This window comes from Wyeomyia smithii, chromosome 2 (assembly GCF_029784165.1).
Source record: "Wyeomyia smithii strain HCP4-BCI-WySm-NY-G18 chromosome 2, ASM2978416v1, whole genome shotgun sequence".
Taxonomy (NCBI): Eukaryota; Metazoa; Arthropoda; class Insecta; order Diptera; family Culicidae; genus Wyeomyia; species Wyeomyia smithii.
In genome coordinates, this window is record NC_073695.1 from 235,661,434 (window position 1) to 235,675,533 (window position 14,100).

Consider the following 14,100-nt stretch of genomic DNA (forward strand, 5'->3'; position numbering starts at 1 on the left):
TAGATAGCCCGCAGCACCTTCCGCTTGAAAACTCCAAGAGCGTTAAGGTCCTCCGTGCGTTGTCGCCCAGCATCGGCTTTCAGCTGGGCGTAAGTTTCCTCCGCCGTCGCAAAGTTACGTGATATGATGTCGAAGTCATCCGCGAATCCCAGAAGCTGAACAAACCTTGTGAAAGTCGTGCCCCTCGTGTCGATGCCCGTCCTCCGGATCACACCCTCAAGAGCGATGTTGAACAGCAAACAGGAAAGTCCATCACCTTGTCTCAACCCTCTGCGCGATTCAAAGGGACTCGAGAGTATCCCCGAAACACGCACGTAGCACATTACTTGCGCCATGGTGGCTCTGATCAATCGAGTCAGTTTATCCGTTGTCGTGCATGATCTGTCATAGCTGTTCTCGATCGACTGTATCATAGGCCGCCGTGAAGTCAATGAAGATGTGATGTGTGGGCACGTTGTACTCGCGACATTTCTTTAAGATCTGTCGGATTGAGAAGATCTGGTCCGTGGTGGCACGGGCTCCCATGAAACCCGCTTGGTATTGACCCACGAACCTCCTGGTTAAGGGTGATAGACGACGGAACAGGATCTGTGAGAGTATTTTGTAGGCGGCATTGATAAGCGAGATACCGCGGTAATTGCGGCACTCCAGCTTGTCGCCCTTCTTGTAGATGGGATAGACGACTCCCTCCATCCACTCGTCTGGCAGTTTTTCCTCCTTCCAAATCCTGGAAATGATCCAGTGCAGCGCTCTAGCCAGCGCCTCTCTTCCATGTTTTAAGAGCTCGCTCGGCAGTCCGTCTTTGCCTGCGGCTTTGTTATTTTTCAGCTTCCCGATCTCACAAAGAACTTCATGAATATCGGGGGCTGGTACTCGGTCATCCGCTGCTGGTGTTCCTAGGCTAGTTTCTGCTCCGCTTCTGTTTACTGTTCCGCCATTCAGGTGTCCATCGAAGTACTCCTTCCACCTGTCGACCACCTCGCTGGCATCCGTGAGAAGGTTCCCATCCGCGTCGTTTCACATGTCGGCTTGCAGCACATAGCCTCTGCGGGACTGGTTTACTTTCTCATAGAGCTTCCGCGTTTCACTGGCACGTTACAGCTGCTCCAGCACCTCATGTTCACGATCCTCGTGCTAGCGCTTCTTCAGTCTGAGAATCGTGGTCATGTCGTTCCGTGCGCGTTTGTGATTGGCCTTGTTCTCTCTCGTTGACCTGCCCAGGTATATCGCCCAGGTCCGGTTCTTCTCATTCACCGCTGCCTCGCACTCCCCGTCTAGAGTCGTTTCTGCCACTCGGTGCTTCCACTCCTAGTGTCGCCGTTGCGGTCTTCCCGATAGCTGGGCGAATGCTGCACCAGCCGTCTTCGAGAGGCAGCCCCTCCGCCGTGGGGAGCACCGCCTCAAGCTGTTGCGCGTATTCGTCCAATCATTCAATCACGTGATCGTGATCGATCTGGAAGCAGACTTTTCATTTTGGATGTCTCCAGGTGTGTATCCGAATATTCAAACGTGGCTATTCCTCTGGTCGCGGATTTTTATAGAACTCGTTATCGACATCATCGGATGTGTCGTATTTCAGCGCGTAGGTGTTAATTGATCTGTAGTTGAAGAATTTGCCCTTAATCCGCCTTCAATGGATGACTCTTGTTTTCTGATTTCCCAGCTCTACAAAACCGACGCCCCGTTCCGCTGCTTTGCTGCCACTATAGCGGTACTCGAAAGAAGTGTGGAATTCCATTTTGCCGGAATGTGTGAGGGTAGAAATATGAGCTGCTGGACAGAGATGAATGACTACATTAGGATCTCGAATTACACGTATCCAGTCATTTAAAGTCCAGTGCCTAATTTGACATTTAGTAACAGCAGCACTGTTTGTCCATTCAGTCATGCATAGTCATAGTCAAGATTTCATGAGCAGAAAAACGCCTCCAAAACCAGAGGGGGCTGAAGAATGCTTCTTGAGTACAAAAGAAACAGAAGAAAATAAAAATGCTTCCAAAAGCAATGGCAATGGCAAATTCTTTCTTATAAACTTCTATTCAATCAGCTTGGGAACGCTCCTGGGGTACAGAAAAAAATCAAGAAAATGAAAAAGCGAAATGATTTCAAATTTTATTGAGGTAATCCTAACGAAAGAAAAAGATTAAAAAGAAAATGATTTAAATTCAACCTAAGGTAAAAGAAAGCTTCCGAAAAGGTCAATGTAGAAATTATTCTAAATTAGGTTAAAAGTTGTTTCATAGACAGATGAAACTAAAGACGACGCTGGCGCTGATATCAAATTTAGTTTACAGTTCAGCTGAAAAGAAAAATATCTAATTTTTCTGAAAATCCTGAAAGATTTTCAGCATGTACTCAACATATCTGAAGATCCTTTCCAAAAAACACAAAAGAAATGGTTCTACCGTGAAACCAGAATATCTGTAGAATTTGTGTTATCGACCAATATATTTTGTTTTTGCAGATTTCCATGTGTTTGGAAAAAAATATCGTGTCCAAGCGGCCATCATCATTACCTTCTCCGTAAACAATTCTGATCCTGTGGACAATGAACTGTATGAAGAAAAATTTAACATCGAATTTCAAAAACCGCTAATGTAGATTTTGTTTATTGGCCCAAAAAATGACCTGAGCAAAATTTTAGCTCAATCGGACATGATTTGGGGGTGCCTCAAAACGCTAAAATTTGTGATTTTTTGATCCTCGAAAGTCTACCAAGGAAAAAAAAATTTTTTTTGTATGCCAAATGACTTGAAAAGGCGTAAAACGTCTATATTTGGTGTAACCCCGAAAATTGATTTTTTGGCCGAAAATCGTCTCTCTGAGACCTAGCCGATTTCTGGGCAATGTGCTTTTCTAGAATTGTCTTTTAAAATGGCTCGCAACTCGCTCCAAACTACATGTAACATATTCTGATGTAGTTATAATCTAATTTTGTACATGGTATTTTTCGGGCCAATAAACAAAATCTACATAGTTGGTTTTCGAAAATTAATTAACCCTTTTTCGCTACCACCCTACTAGGGCGACTTAGCGTACAACGGTCAGGGAAAATGACCCTCAGTATGTTTATTTCTTTGAAAAAATGTCTTAACACTGATCAGTAGACTTCTGTTCATTAGACGAGTTTATGCTTGCTTCTGAACCATCCGATTAAAATTCCAGCGAATTTCTGCGATTCTAGACAATTATTCAGTTGTGAAGTTTAGCGAAGCGCCTCAAATGCTGTCCCTGCCAGAAAACATTCCACTCTACAAATCAGTATTGAACGGTCAGTTCGACAAGTCGGCGCTTTCCTTTGAATCGTCTAGCATCACCAATAAGTCAGCGATTTTCTTACGCCTGAGGTGAAGCCGTCAAGGCTGATCAGCCGAATAGGTTTGGTTTGACAACCATGTTTAAGCCTAACTGGATCGTACGCTACCGTATAGTCTATTTAGGAAGCTTGTGGCATGTTATCATGATATATATATATATATATATATATATATATATATATATATATATATATATATATATATATATATATATATATATATATATATATATTGTTTAATCACGCTAGTAAAGATAAACATTGATGCAATAACGTTACTCTTTGTAGCATGATACGAAAGAGAAAGCTGAAAGCAGAGTTATAGAGTATGATATACAATTACTGGAAGCAAAACGGCAATCATTTTATGAATAGGTCATGAGAGTCCTCCTGCACTGCACGATACGATCCCTTCCAGCTGTGTTACCATGTTTCAGGTCTTTGGCTGCTTTTTTCACCTTATAGGGAGGGCCCATCGTTTATCCACAAGCTTCAATGTGTTTTACCACAGGTTACTATCATGTTGACTGGCACAATTTATTTCTTCCGCAAAACGCTGCAAAAATTTACCGAGGTGCAAAGTTCACGCTTTACGATAGCACTAGAGCAGTAATCAGCTAAAACCAGCATTCTCCGAGCCACACGCTGTTGTGAGCTGCTCCAAACAAATTTTTTGGGTCATAATTGTACTGGAACCTTTTTGCAATAGCTCTATTAAAATTAAGTAATACAATTTCTGCTAGAATCGTTCCCGTTATCATCAGGCACTAAGAGTTTAGTGAAGTTGACAAACAAGCATTATACTTACAAACCGTGCCATATTTAGTGAAATCAGCGTATATAACCATTCGCATAGACCATTGCTAACGCAGGTTCGAACATTGTTGGTTTTGGAAAGAAGTTTTCTTTAGCAATAGTATCCGTACAAACATCGCGTGCTATCGGTTTTAGTTGAATATAATTACCATTATCGATTAAAGGCAACATAACGGGAAAAAATTAATTGTTTTTGTTTACAACAACAGAGGCGCAGTCTGAAACAAAACTTTCTCGTCGTAAAGTTTTGCATAACCAGCACTAGATTTTTTTATGTGGAAGCGAACCATGTTTTGTTACTGTTTTAAGTTTTGATCAGCAACATTATTGAATGTTTTGAGAGAGGCTATATTTGCACTGAATGACACGTTTTTGAGAAATAAAATTCCCACGCAAACCACTTCCGACTAGCATTTTCTGTTCCGGTCTAAGACACATTCCAATCTCTCTAGGTCTGTTTTTTCGAAAAAAAAACCCGCACACTTTCATATATATCTTCTCACTGCTACATACACACACGTGACTGCACGCGCTGCCCGATAGCATACTGAACAATAAACCCACGCACATGCACAAGCCATACATGCCCAACAAGTGATGCCATACTGACTACAGCACAACCACCCTCCCAACCCTCTCATAGTTCATCATCACGAGTCTCAGCTCCTTTTATATCCCTTCTTCTCTAGCTAGTAAGAAACCGTAAAACACTACCGATTGGCTCAATACTATACTAACCGCATTATAATCTACTAACTTGGATACCACCGACTATATATAGGCATGCCGACCAAAAACCGCCTCTAATTGGAAGCAAAGTTTGTCACAAGCACGACGTAAAATGGCTGTTGCATGTATAAGAGCAAAACCAATGTATAGATTGAGCAGGTGACTTGTCCACTATATTTTTGTTTTTCTTCTATTGTTCTAGCGACCATTTGTGCCATTGTGTTTCAGCGATTATTTGTTACTTGTTTGAATTTTTCTTCTGTTCCCTTCCGTTTGCATTTCGTTTACGTTTTTCTCCGCAAAGAACGTTGCGATTTTAGCCGGTACTGTTTTTGTTGCTTTTGCATACAAATTTAAGTTGACTAATGCTTGCTTTCTTCTTTGTAACATTCTCGTGGCTATGCGAGACGAATACTAATCGTTCTTTTTGTCTGGGGGTGGTTCATTTCCATAGGCATCGTGCTTGCAACATTTTCGGTAGAACCTACTCGGAGCTGTGGCTGGAGGACGAAAATGTCGGTCAGGAAGTTATGATTGAAGATCTCACGGTAAAGTCGCTCTGGTTGTAACAAGTAACGAAATGGTGGTAATCCAAGCCTAATTGTAGCAAACCTTCGAAGATGCGGAAAAGAAAAAGGAAGAGGAAGAGGAAGAAGGTAAACCGGATCCGTTGACTCAATTGGTCACTACCTTCTGTCGGGGTGCGATGACCGAGCGAAGTGGCGCCCTCCAGGAGGATGCTTTATACATGTCCTACGCGAGTATCATCGCGCGTTCTTGCGGAGAAGAAGAGGAAGAAGGCGGCGATGAAGAGGAAGGTGGCGGTGGAGGTGAAGACGAAGGTGGTGCCAGCATTCATGTAAGTACTACGCATTCCAACTCAGCATTAGTTGAAACAATCTCACACTACTAACCTGTATTACACGCTACAAAACAAAGAAAATGGAGAAACTTGTGGTAAGAAAACTAACCTCAATACTTAGTAGAGAACGTTTTTAAAACAATTATAAAATACTAAAATTAACGTTTCTTATTACTTCCACAGGAGCAAGAAATGGAGAAACAAAAGCTACTGTTCCACCAGGCCCGTCTAGCGAACCGTGGCGTTGCGGAAATGGTCCTGCTGCACATATCAGCCTCGAAAGGAGTTCCGTCCGACATGGTGATGGGGACACTACAGCTGGGCATTGCCATTCTACGTGGCGGTAACATCGACATCCAGCTGGGTATGCTGAACCATCTCAAGGAGAAGAAGGATGTAGGATTCTTCACTTCAATCGCCGGTTTGATGAACTCTTGCAGCGTTCTCGATCTGGACGCCTTCGAGCGTAACACCAAAGCCGAAGGTCTGGGAGTTGGTGCCGAAGGAGCTGCCGGCGAGAAGAATATGCATGACGCTGAATTCACCTGTGCGTTGTTCCGATTCATTCAACTGACCTGCGAGGGTCACAATCTGGACTGGCAGAACTATTTGCGAACCCAAGCCGGCAACACTACTACAGTGAACGTGGTTATCTGCACGGTCGATTATCTGCTGCGGCTTCAGGAATCCATCATGGACTTTTACTGGCACTACTCCAGCAAGGAATTGATTGATCCAGCAGGAAAAGCGAACTTCTTCAAAGCCATCGGAGTTGCTAGTCAGGTATTCAACACCCTCACTGAAGTCATCCAGGGTCCGTGTACTCAGAATCAGCAAGCGCTGGCTCACTCGCGTCTGTGGGATGCTGTCGGAGGTTTCCTGTTCCTGTTCTCCCACATGCAGGACAAGCTGTCGAAGCACTCCAGTCAAGTCGATCTGCTGAAGGAGTTGCTAAATCTACAGAAAGACATGATCACCATGATGCTCTCCATGCTTGAAGGAAACGTTGTCAACGGAACTATCGGTAAACAGATGGTGGACACTCTGGTCGAGTCAGCATCCAACGTAGAGCTTATTCTCAAATACTTCGACATGTTCCTGAAACTAAAAGATCTAACTTCGTCGCCTAGCTTTATGGAGATAGACGCCAACGGCGATGGATGGATTCTACCGAAGGACTTCCGCGAAAAGATGGAACAACAAAAGAGCTACACTCCGGAGGAAATCGATTTCCTGCTAGCCTGCTGTGAAACGAATCACGACGGAAAAATTGACTACATCGGCTTCGTTGATCGCTTCCACGAACCTGCCAAAGAGATCGGCTTCAATCTAGCGGTACTACTGACCAATCTATCCGAGCATATGCCCAACGAGCCACGTCTAGCACGCTTCCTGGAAACCGCCGGATCTGTTCTGAACTACTTCGAATCCTTCCTGGGTCGCATCGAAATCATGGGTTCATCCAAGCGAATCGAAAGAGTGTACTTCGAAATCAAGGAAGCCAACATCGAACAGTGGGAGAAACCGCAGATCAAAGAATCCAAACGTGCCTTCTTCTACTCGATCGTTACTGAGGGTGGCGACAAGGAAAAACTGGAGGCTTTCGTGAACTTCTGCGAGGATGCAATCTTTGAAATGACGCACGCTTCAGGATTAATGGCCAGCGATGACGATGGAGGAAACGTACGACGTGAAGCCGCTTTTACATATATCAGCGAAGAGGAGGAAGAACGGGCGGCAAAAGATCCAATCAAGCGTACTATTCAAGCCGTCAAGGATGGACTCTCTTACTCGGTATACATGATCTCCCCGTCGAATCTTAAGCACCAAATCGCCGTTCTGCAGTCGAAATCATTCCCGGAAATCATCGTCGGCTTTTTCAAGATGATTTTCTACGCATTCTACTACTCGGGTTACGGAGTGTCGATTATCATCAAGTATTTGGTAAACATTCTGATGTCACTCATGCGTGGATCGGCGCAAGAAGAGGAAGAAGTGATTCAGGAAGTGGAACCGACATTAGCAGCGTTACCGCCATTACCAACGGAAGAACCACCGGGAACAGTGCAAGCTTTCGGACTGGATATCAGCAAAGAGGAAAACGGACAGTATCGCGTACAGCCTCACGAGTCTCCTGCCATTAGTCCATCTTCGTCGGTTGAGGAGACCGGCGAAAGCAGTCCTGAAGATGGTGGCGCCGAACCGTCGGCTGAAGCAGCCAGTACTGAACCGCCTATGACTCTGGTTGACCTGCTAGGTGGCGAAGCAGCTAAACGTGCCGCACAGGAGAGATCGGAGGCACAGAAAGCACAGGAAGCTACCTTAGCTAGCATAGAAGCTGAATCGAAGAAAGCTTCTGCGGAAACGAAGGATCCTGCTGCAGTAAACCAGATCGACTTCTCCAAGTATACGAAGAAGGCTGTCAGCTATCTGGCTAGAAACTTCTATAATCTCAAATACGTTGCGTTGGTTTTGGCCTTCTGTATCAATTTCATGCTGCTGTTCTATAAGGTAACGACATTTGGCGATGATGAACCATCGGAAGGATCCGATGAAGATTTAATGGGATTGGCTTCGGGACTAGGCTCCGGATTGGTTGACGCAGCAATAGAAGCGGGAAGTGGTGAAGGTGGTAGTGGAGAAGGAGGAGAAGATGGCGAGGATCCGCATGAAAAGGTGGAAGTCGATGAAGATTTCTTCTACATGGAACACGTGATGCGGGTGGCCGCTGTCTTACACAGCTTGGTCTCGTTGGCCATGTTGATAGCTTACTACCACTTGAAGGTTCCACTAGCCATTTTCAAGCGTGAGAAAGAAATTGCTCGTCGACTAGAATTCGATGGTTTATTCATTGCTGAGCAACCGGAAGATGATGACTTTAAATCGCACTGGGATAAACTGGTAATTTCCGCGAAAACCTTCCCCGTCAATTACTGGGACAAATTTGTGAAGAAGAAGGTCCGACAGAAGTACAGTGAAACGTATGATTTCGACTCGATCTCGAACTTGCTGGGAATGGAAAAGAACGCTTTCGCTGCTCAAGAAGACCAAGGAGGTGGTGGCTTTTTCCACTTCGTCGCTAACATCGATTGGAGATATCAAATCTGGAAAGCTGGCGTCACGTTTACCGATAACGCTTTCCTCTACTCGTTGTGGTACTTCTCGTTCTCGGTGATGGGTAACTTCAACAACTTTTTCTTCGCAGCCCACTTGCTCGATGTTGCGGTTGGTTTCAAAACGCTACGTACGATCTTGCAATCCGTTACTCACAACGGTAAACAGTTAGTTTTGACTGTGATATTGCTGACGATCATTGTGTACATCTACACGGTAATTGCATTCAACTTCTTCCGCAAGTTTTACATCCAAGAGGATGACGACGGTGAGGAAGGGGATCGCAAGTGTCACGACATGGGAACCTGCTTTGTCTTTCATCTTTACAAGGGCGTCCGAGCTGGCGGTGGTATTGGTGATGAAATCGGTGACCCAGACGGTGATGAGTATGAAGTGTACCGCATCCTGTTCGACATTTCGTTCTTCTTCTTCGTCATTATTATCCTGCTTGCCATCATCCAGGGTTTGATCATTGACGCATTCGGAGAGCTTCGTGATCAGCTGGAGTCGGTCAAGGAGGACATGGAGTCCAACTGCTTCATTTGTGGAATAGGCAAGGACTACTTTGATAAGGTAAGTTGAAGCTTCTGTTTATGATATGATGTTCTTCAATGACGACTCGTACTTCTTAGGTGCCACACGGGTTCGACACGCACGTTGCTCAAGAGCATAATCTAGCGAACTATATGTTCTTCCTTATGCATTTAATCAATAAACCGGACACCGAGTACACTGGCCAGGAAACGTACGTGTGGAACATGTACCAACAGAGGTGCTGGGACTTCTTCCCGGTTGGTGACTGCTTCAGAAAGCAGTACGAGGACGAATTGAGCGGAGGCGGAAGTTAATTTTTTGTAAAAAACTTAGATGCAGCAACAAACGAACAAAACCAAAACAAACTAACCTAACAATCAAAGTGTAGAAGATGGTTTTTAAAGACATATTTTGAAATCCGTTTAAGCGTAAATCAAGAAATATTCCAAGTAACCTTACGATCAAAAGCACATTTTTCGTAGCTAAAGAAAATTTTAGGAGAAGATAACTTTGTGAAAATCAATCAACCTAACTAGGGAAAATGTAATTTTTGAAGTCAACATCCAAACTCGTGATCAATTTAACACTCTATCGAAATCTTGAAATGTTCCATAACAACAACCACAACACGACTACGTGACTGCACGCTACACACTGAGTACGCCCAGAAATATTGAGCGAAACGACCAAGTAGAAAATGCTACAAGCACATGTACAGAATGTTTTACGAACGAAGTCTATATTTAATTTCGGAAAATAACATGCGATAAAAAATATTATTTGTTTGTCTACATTGGAGAAAAAAACTGAGATGTTTTATTTCTAATCGTTGTTCTGATAATTCTTACCTACTATATGCAACCATTATTAGAACAAGAAGAACAATTTGATGGCGACTAGACGGACAAGAGAGCTATTGAAACTGTAGTTATTATTACATTTTTATCTTGTTAAAAGATTTTAAACAAATTTAACAATAAAACAGATCGATTACTTATGAATGGATGCTAGACGGTGTTTTGATCTACTTTCCTTGCTTTAACTGACATCTTAAAACCGAAACTTCCTCCCCTATCTCTGTTTTAAAATTCGAATTGTTTAGCTCCACTTACTTTGCTTTTATGGTGATAGATCAAAGAGATCCTATGCCGAATCCAGAATACGCCTCCATAAAACTCGGGCTTGGGCTGCATCTCTCCAGTCGCCCCTAGGCAACTGCACGTATACAACGCGTACGGGGTCTGCCTCGAAGTCGTCGACCTCTATCCAAGGCTCTGCTGAATATTATCTTTGACGGTCGCTCATTCGTCATACGAGCTACGTGGCCAACCCACTGTAATCTGCCGTGCTTGCCGTGAATAAAAGAAGTTACTCTGCTTCTCCCGTAAGATTTGCACGGGATGAGTACAGCAAACGCATTTATTCATGCGGCCTAATATCAGCGTGTAAAACGAGTTTGAGAGCGTTTCATGACGAACATCCGTCTAAAAAAATAGTAGTGGAAAGTAGGTCACCTGTGGTCAGGCAACCCACGGTACAGGGCTCGAATTAGCATACTAAAAGTATGAGTAGGGAGTTATGGGCGAAACTATTATCGATGAGGTCATATAGGGGGAGTGGGTGATTGAAGAAAATTGATGATAGGAAGATTATTATCAAGAAATCGGAACCTAGAGTTAGAAATTTTAGAACTAAGAATAACAGTAATATAAAAAGGAAGGAAAAGAAGAATTCTAGGCTTGGACAGCCTAAGAGGAGAAAGCGTTGTTCTTTCCCTTTTAGACCGCCGAGTTAGAAAGATCATATTTAAAAACCGAATCGAAGTTCATTTGTAGCAAACAAACCGGAATTAACAATCGTGATAATTAAGTAAAAATTGAGTCGAAGTAGAAAATTTCGGATTGTAATTTTTAATTTTATTTTTCCAGAGTTTGTTATCAGGTGAAAATAGTTAATTTATTAAAGTCGTGAGTCGAGTGACAATAGTAAAATTTTAACGAGTGAGTTTGTCCGTTTTGCTGTCGAGAATTTATATTTAAATTGATTCATTTGTAGCTAGGGAATAGAAAAGGATAGGAAGTGAGTCGTAAAATAAGAACAAAGATATCGGCCAAAGCAGGTAGTGCAGTTTTTTTTTTATTTGAAATACTTGGTGTGTTAATGGGGTATTTTCGGTTCGGTAGGAGCCACGTGGTGGCTTCCCGCTGTTGGGAATCCAGTTCTGGATCGCATCCATTCTTATTGCAGCCACAGACATCCCGGCATTGAAAATTGGCTCGGCCGCACTACCGCTGGCAAGCTATTGAATCGGTGGACCTGGGTGATCCCCCCAGGGGTACCTATCGCCTCGAGGTTGCGTACCTCTATAGGTGCATTTGGAGAGCGTTGGTCATCGTGCAGCATCTCGGCATCGCGAGCACCACTTGCCATTACAGTGGGTGCCACACACCGCGAGCGTGTCTATCTGGGGAAAGAATTCCCAACGCCAGTGAGATCCCCCCCGACTCACGCCAAACTGAAGGAAGCCTTCCGAAGGTCCCGATCCTCGAACGGACGACGCCGTTTGTCTCCGCCTATCGTCGGTCCGTCAGCAGAGTCAGCCATCGCCCTCATAGCCGCGTCGCTCGAAACGGCATCGGCGCCAACGCCGAGCAACTATTCGACCGCCAGCACTGCCAGTTTCTGCCTACCTGGCCGCACCAGCATCACTCGACGGCCGTCGCAAACCACCGCTGGGGTGGTTAGAATGCCACTCTGAAGAGAGAACCCGTGGGTACAATACCCCACCCACAAACACACACCGGAGAACCTGTAAAAACGTAGTAGGGAACGAGATTGTCAAGTAGGGGGAAAACTGAGTAGTTAGGAAAAAACGACTCACGCAGTAGATGAAACAGTGACGTCACACATAGGGCACTAAGAAACAACCAGACCGATCGTTCCTGTTGGCTAGCGAATACGCTCCGGGAGATCAGCTGATTGTTCCTTAGAGGGACCAGGAAGATAGTAGAAAAAGGGGATTAGGAGAGTGAGAAAAAAACCAAAATCACATAAATTCCCAAACTTTGGAAAAACTTACAAAAACATTTTTTGTTGTTTTCAACGTTCGAACTTGGTTGCTACCAGTTAACTTCACGCATATAAAAGGGAAATAAAAGATAGAATTTGGGAAGGAATTTAATTAGGAGTGTTTATACGTTTAGGAAGTTGCAAGAAATCTGGTTTTGGGAAGAACTTGGGAAATTGGAGTTGGAGGAAAACACCTGAGGGTGGATTCTGCGGTAAGACTGGGGAATAAAAGCTAGCCAGGGCAAACCGATCTGAAATTCCTGACAGACAACTTGTCGTCTGGCGCATAAGTCGGGTATTTAGAGGTCTTACCAGGATCCTCCTTACACGTGTTTGTATACTTCGTACAGCTCGTGATTCATCCGCCATTTTCTTGTTAACCACCGAGTATTGATCACGAAGTTCAACTCGAAAACTCCAAGCGCTCGTTGGTCGGCTTCCTTCCACTTCCACGTTACATTTCCGTAGAGAACCACCAGAAGAATCACTGTTCTGCAGAGCTCAAATTTTGTGCGAATCTGTAAGCTGCGGAACCTTGCTACTCAATACGTAATACCTAATTCCTGTCCGCTACTGTTCACCTCATATCAATATCTCCATCCATCACCTCCACAGCACCGACGCCTGTAGGGCTACCACACTCTTTGCCAGCAACCATGTACTTCGTTTTGGCAGTGTTGATGGCTCTTTTTAGAGCCGTAAAGGCTTCCTCCTCAGTTCTATGATTAACACCGGTGATATCGATGTCATCCGCAAAGCCGTGAAGTGAGACTTCACGATGATGGTGCCACACCTCTGCACACCTGCACCTTCTAAAGCTATGTTGAACAGCAAATTCGAGAGCCCGTCATCTTGCTTTAGACCATCACAAACGTGTCCGAAAATTCGCTCCCTGTCCTGATGCTTGATGTGAAACCGTCAAGCGCGCGCGTAACAGTTTAATTAGGTTTGTTGGAAAACCATGCTCAAGCATAAAACCTGTCGAGGATCTGTCTGAAGGTGAATACTGAGCCGTGTAGATGTTCTCGCCCGTAAACCACATTGGTATTCCTCAACAAAGGCTTCCTGCAACGGCCTCAGTCGCTAGAATAGGCGGAAAATCAAAAGACGGAATCACGAAAAGCAGAAGTACGAAAGGCAGAATATTTCATAAGCCAGAATCACAAAGAGTAATGGCAGATTCGATTTTAATTATGTACTTCACCAATATTGTGTCATATATTTTCCTTTGGCCGACTCTATTGTCTAAGTGTATGTTGTCCTTACTCACTACCGCTCCTTCGGACTTAACTAAAGAAAATAAAACCTGTTTCAATAATCCTAGAAATCCAGTAGATCAGTCGTTTGTATGCGAGAGGCCGCCGCTTCCGATGGCGGATCAGCGACCGACTCGGACTGCGGAAACCACGGCGGCTTTGTGCCGTCTCGGTTCCTTGCCCTCGATTACGCGTCTTCGCCGCATGAATTGTTTTATGTTAATTATACCCAATAAGACGTTGAGACTAGTGTAAATTATACCCGTTAGCCCGTAGCCAAACCAGTTTGCGCGTTTCGGATCTAATAATTAGGCTTGATTTGCACCTCGAAACTAGTCATTACTTGCGACAGTTATTAAGTCTGGTTACCAAATAATAATAAACAATGAATGTATAGCAGCAGC

General features: G+C 44.1%; 1 protein-coding gene across 38 annotated transcripts in view; it reads left to right on the forward strand.

Annotated features, from left to right (window-relative positions):
• Positions 1-10,376, forward strand: part of LOC129721659 (ryanodine receptor) — a 93,724-nt gene extending 83,348 nt beyond the window's left edge. For 21 of the 38 annotated variants that reach the window (XM_055674462.1, XM_055674466.1, XM_055674456.1 and 18 more), the window contains 5 exons: positions 5,316-5,409; positions 5,469-5,720; positions 5,801-5,818; positions 5,907-9,410; positions 9,470-10,376. In XM_055674462.1, the coding sequence (XP_055530437.1) occupies positions 5,316-5,409; positions 5,469-5,720; positions 5,801-5,818; positions 5,907-9,410; positions 9,470-9,685 (4,084 nt within the window). In that variant the 3' untranslated portion in view covers positions 9,686-10,376. Of the gene's footprint in view, positions 1-4,913; positions 5,021-5,315; positions 5,410-5,468; positions 5,721-5,800; positions 5,819-5,906; positions 9,411-9,469 lie in introns of all 38 variants that reach the window. The other 17 variants (XM_055674473.1, XM_055674477.1, XM_055674476.1 and 14 more) reach the window with 3 other exon arrangements.
• The last annotated feature ends 3,724 nt before the right edge of the window (positions 10,377-14,100 follow it).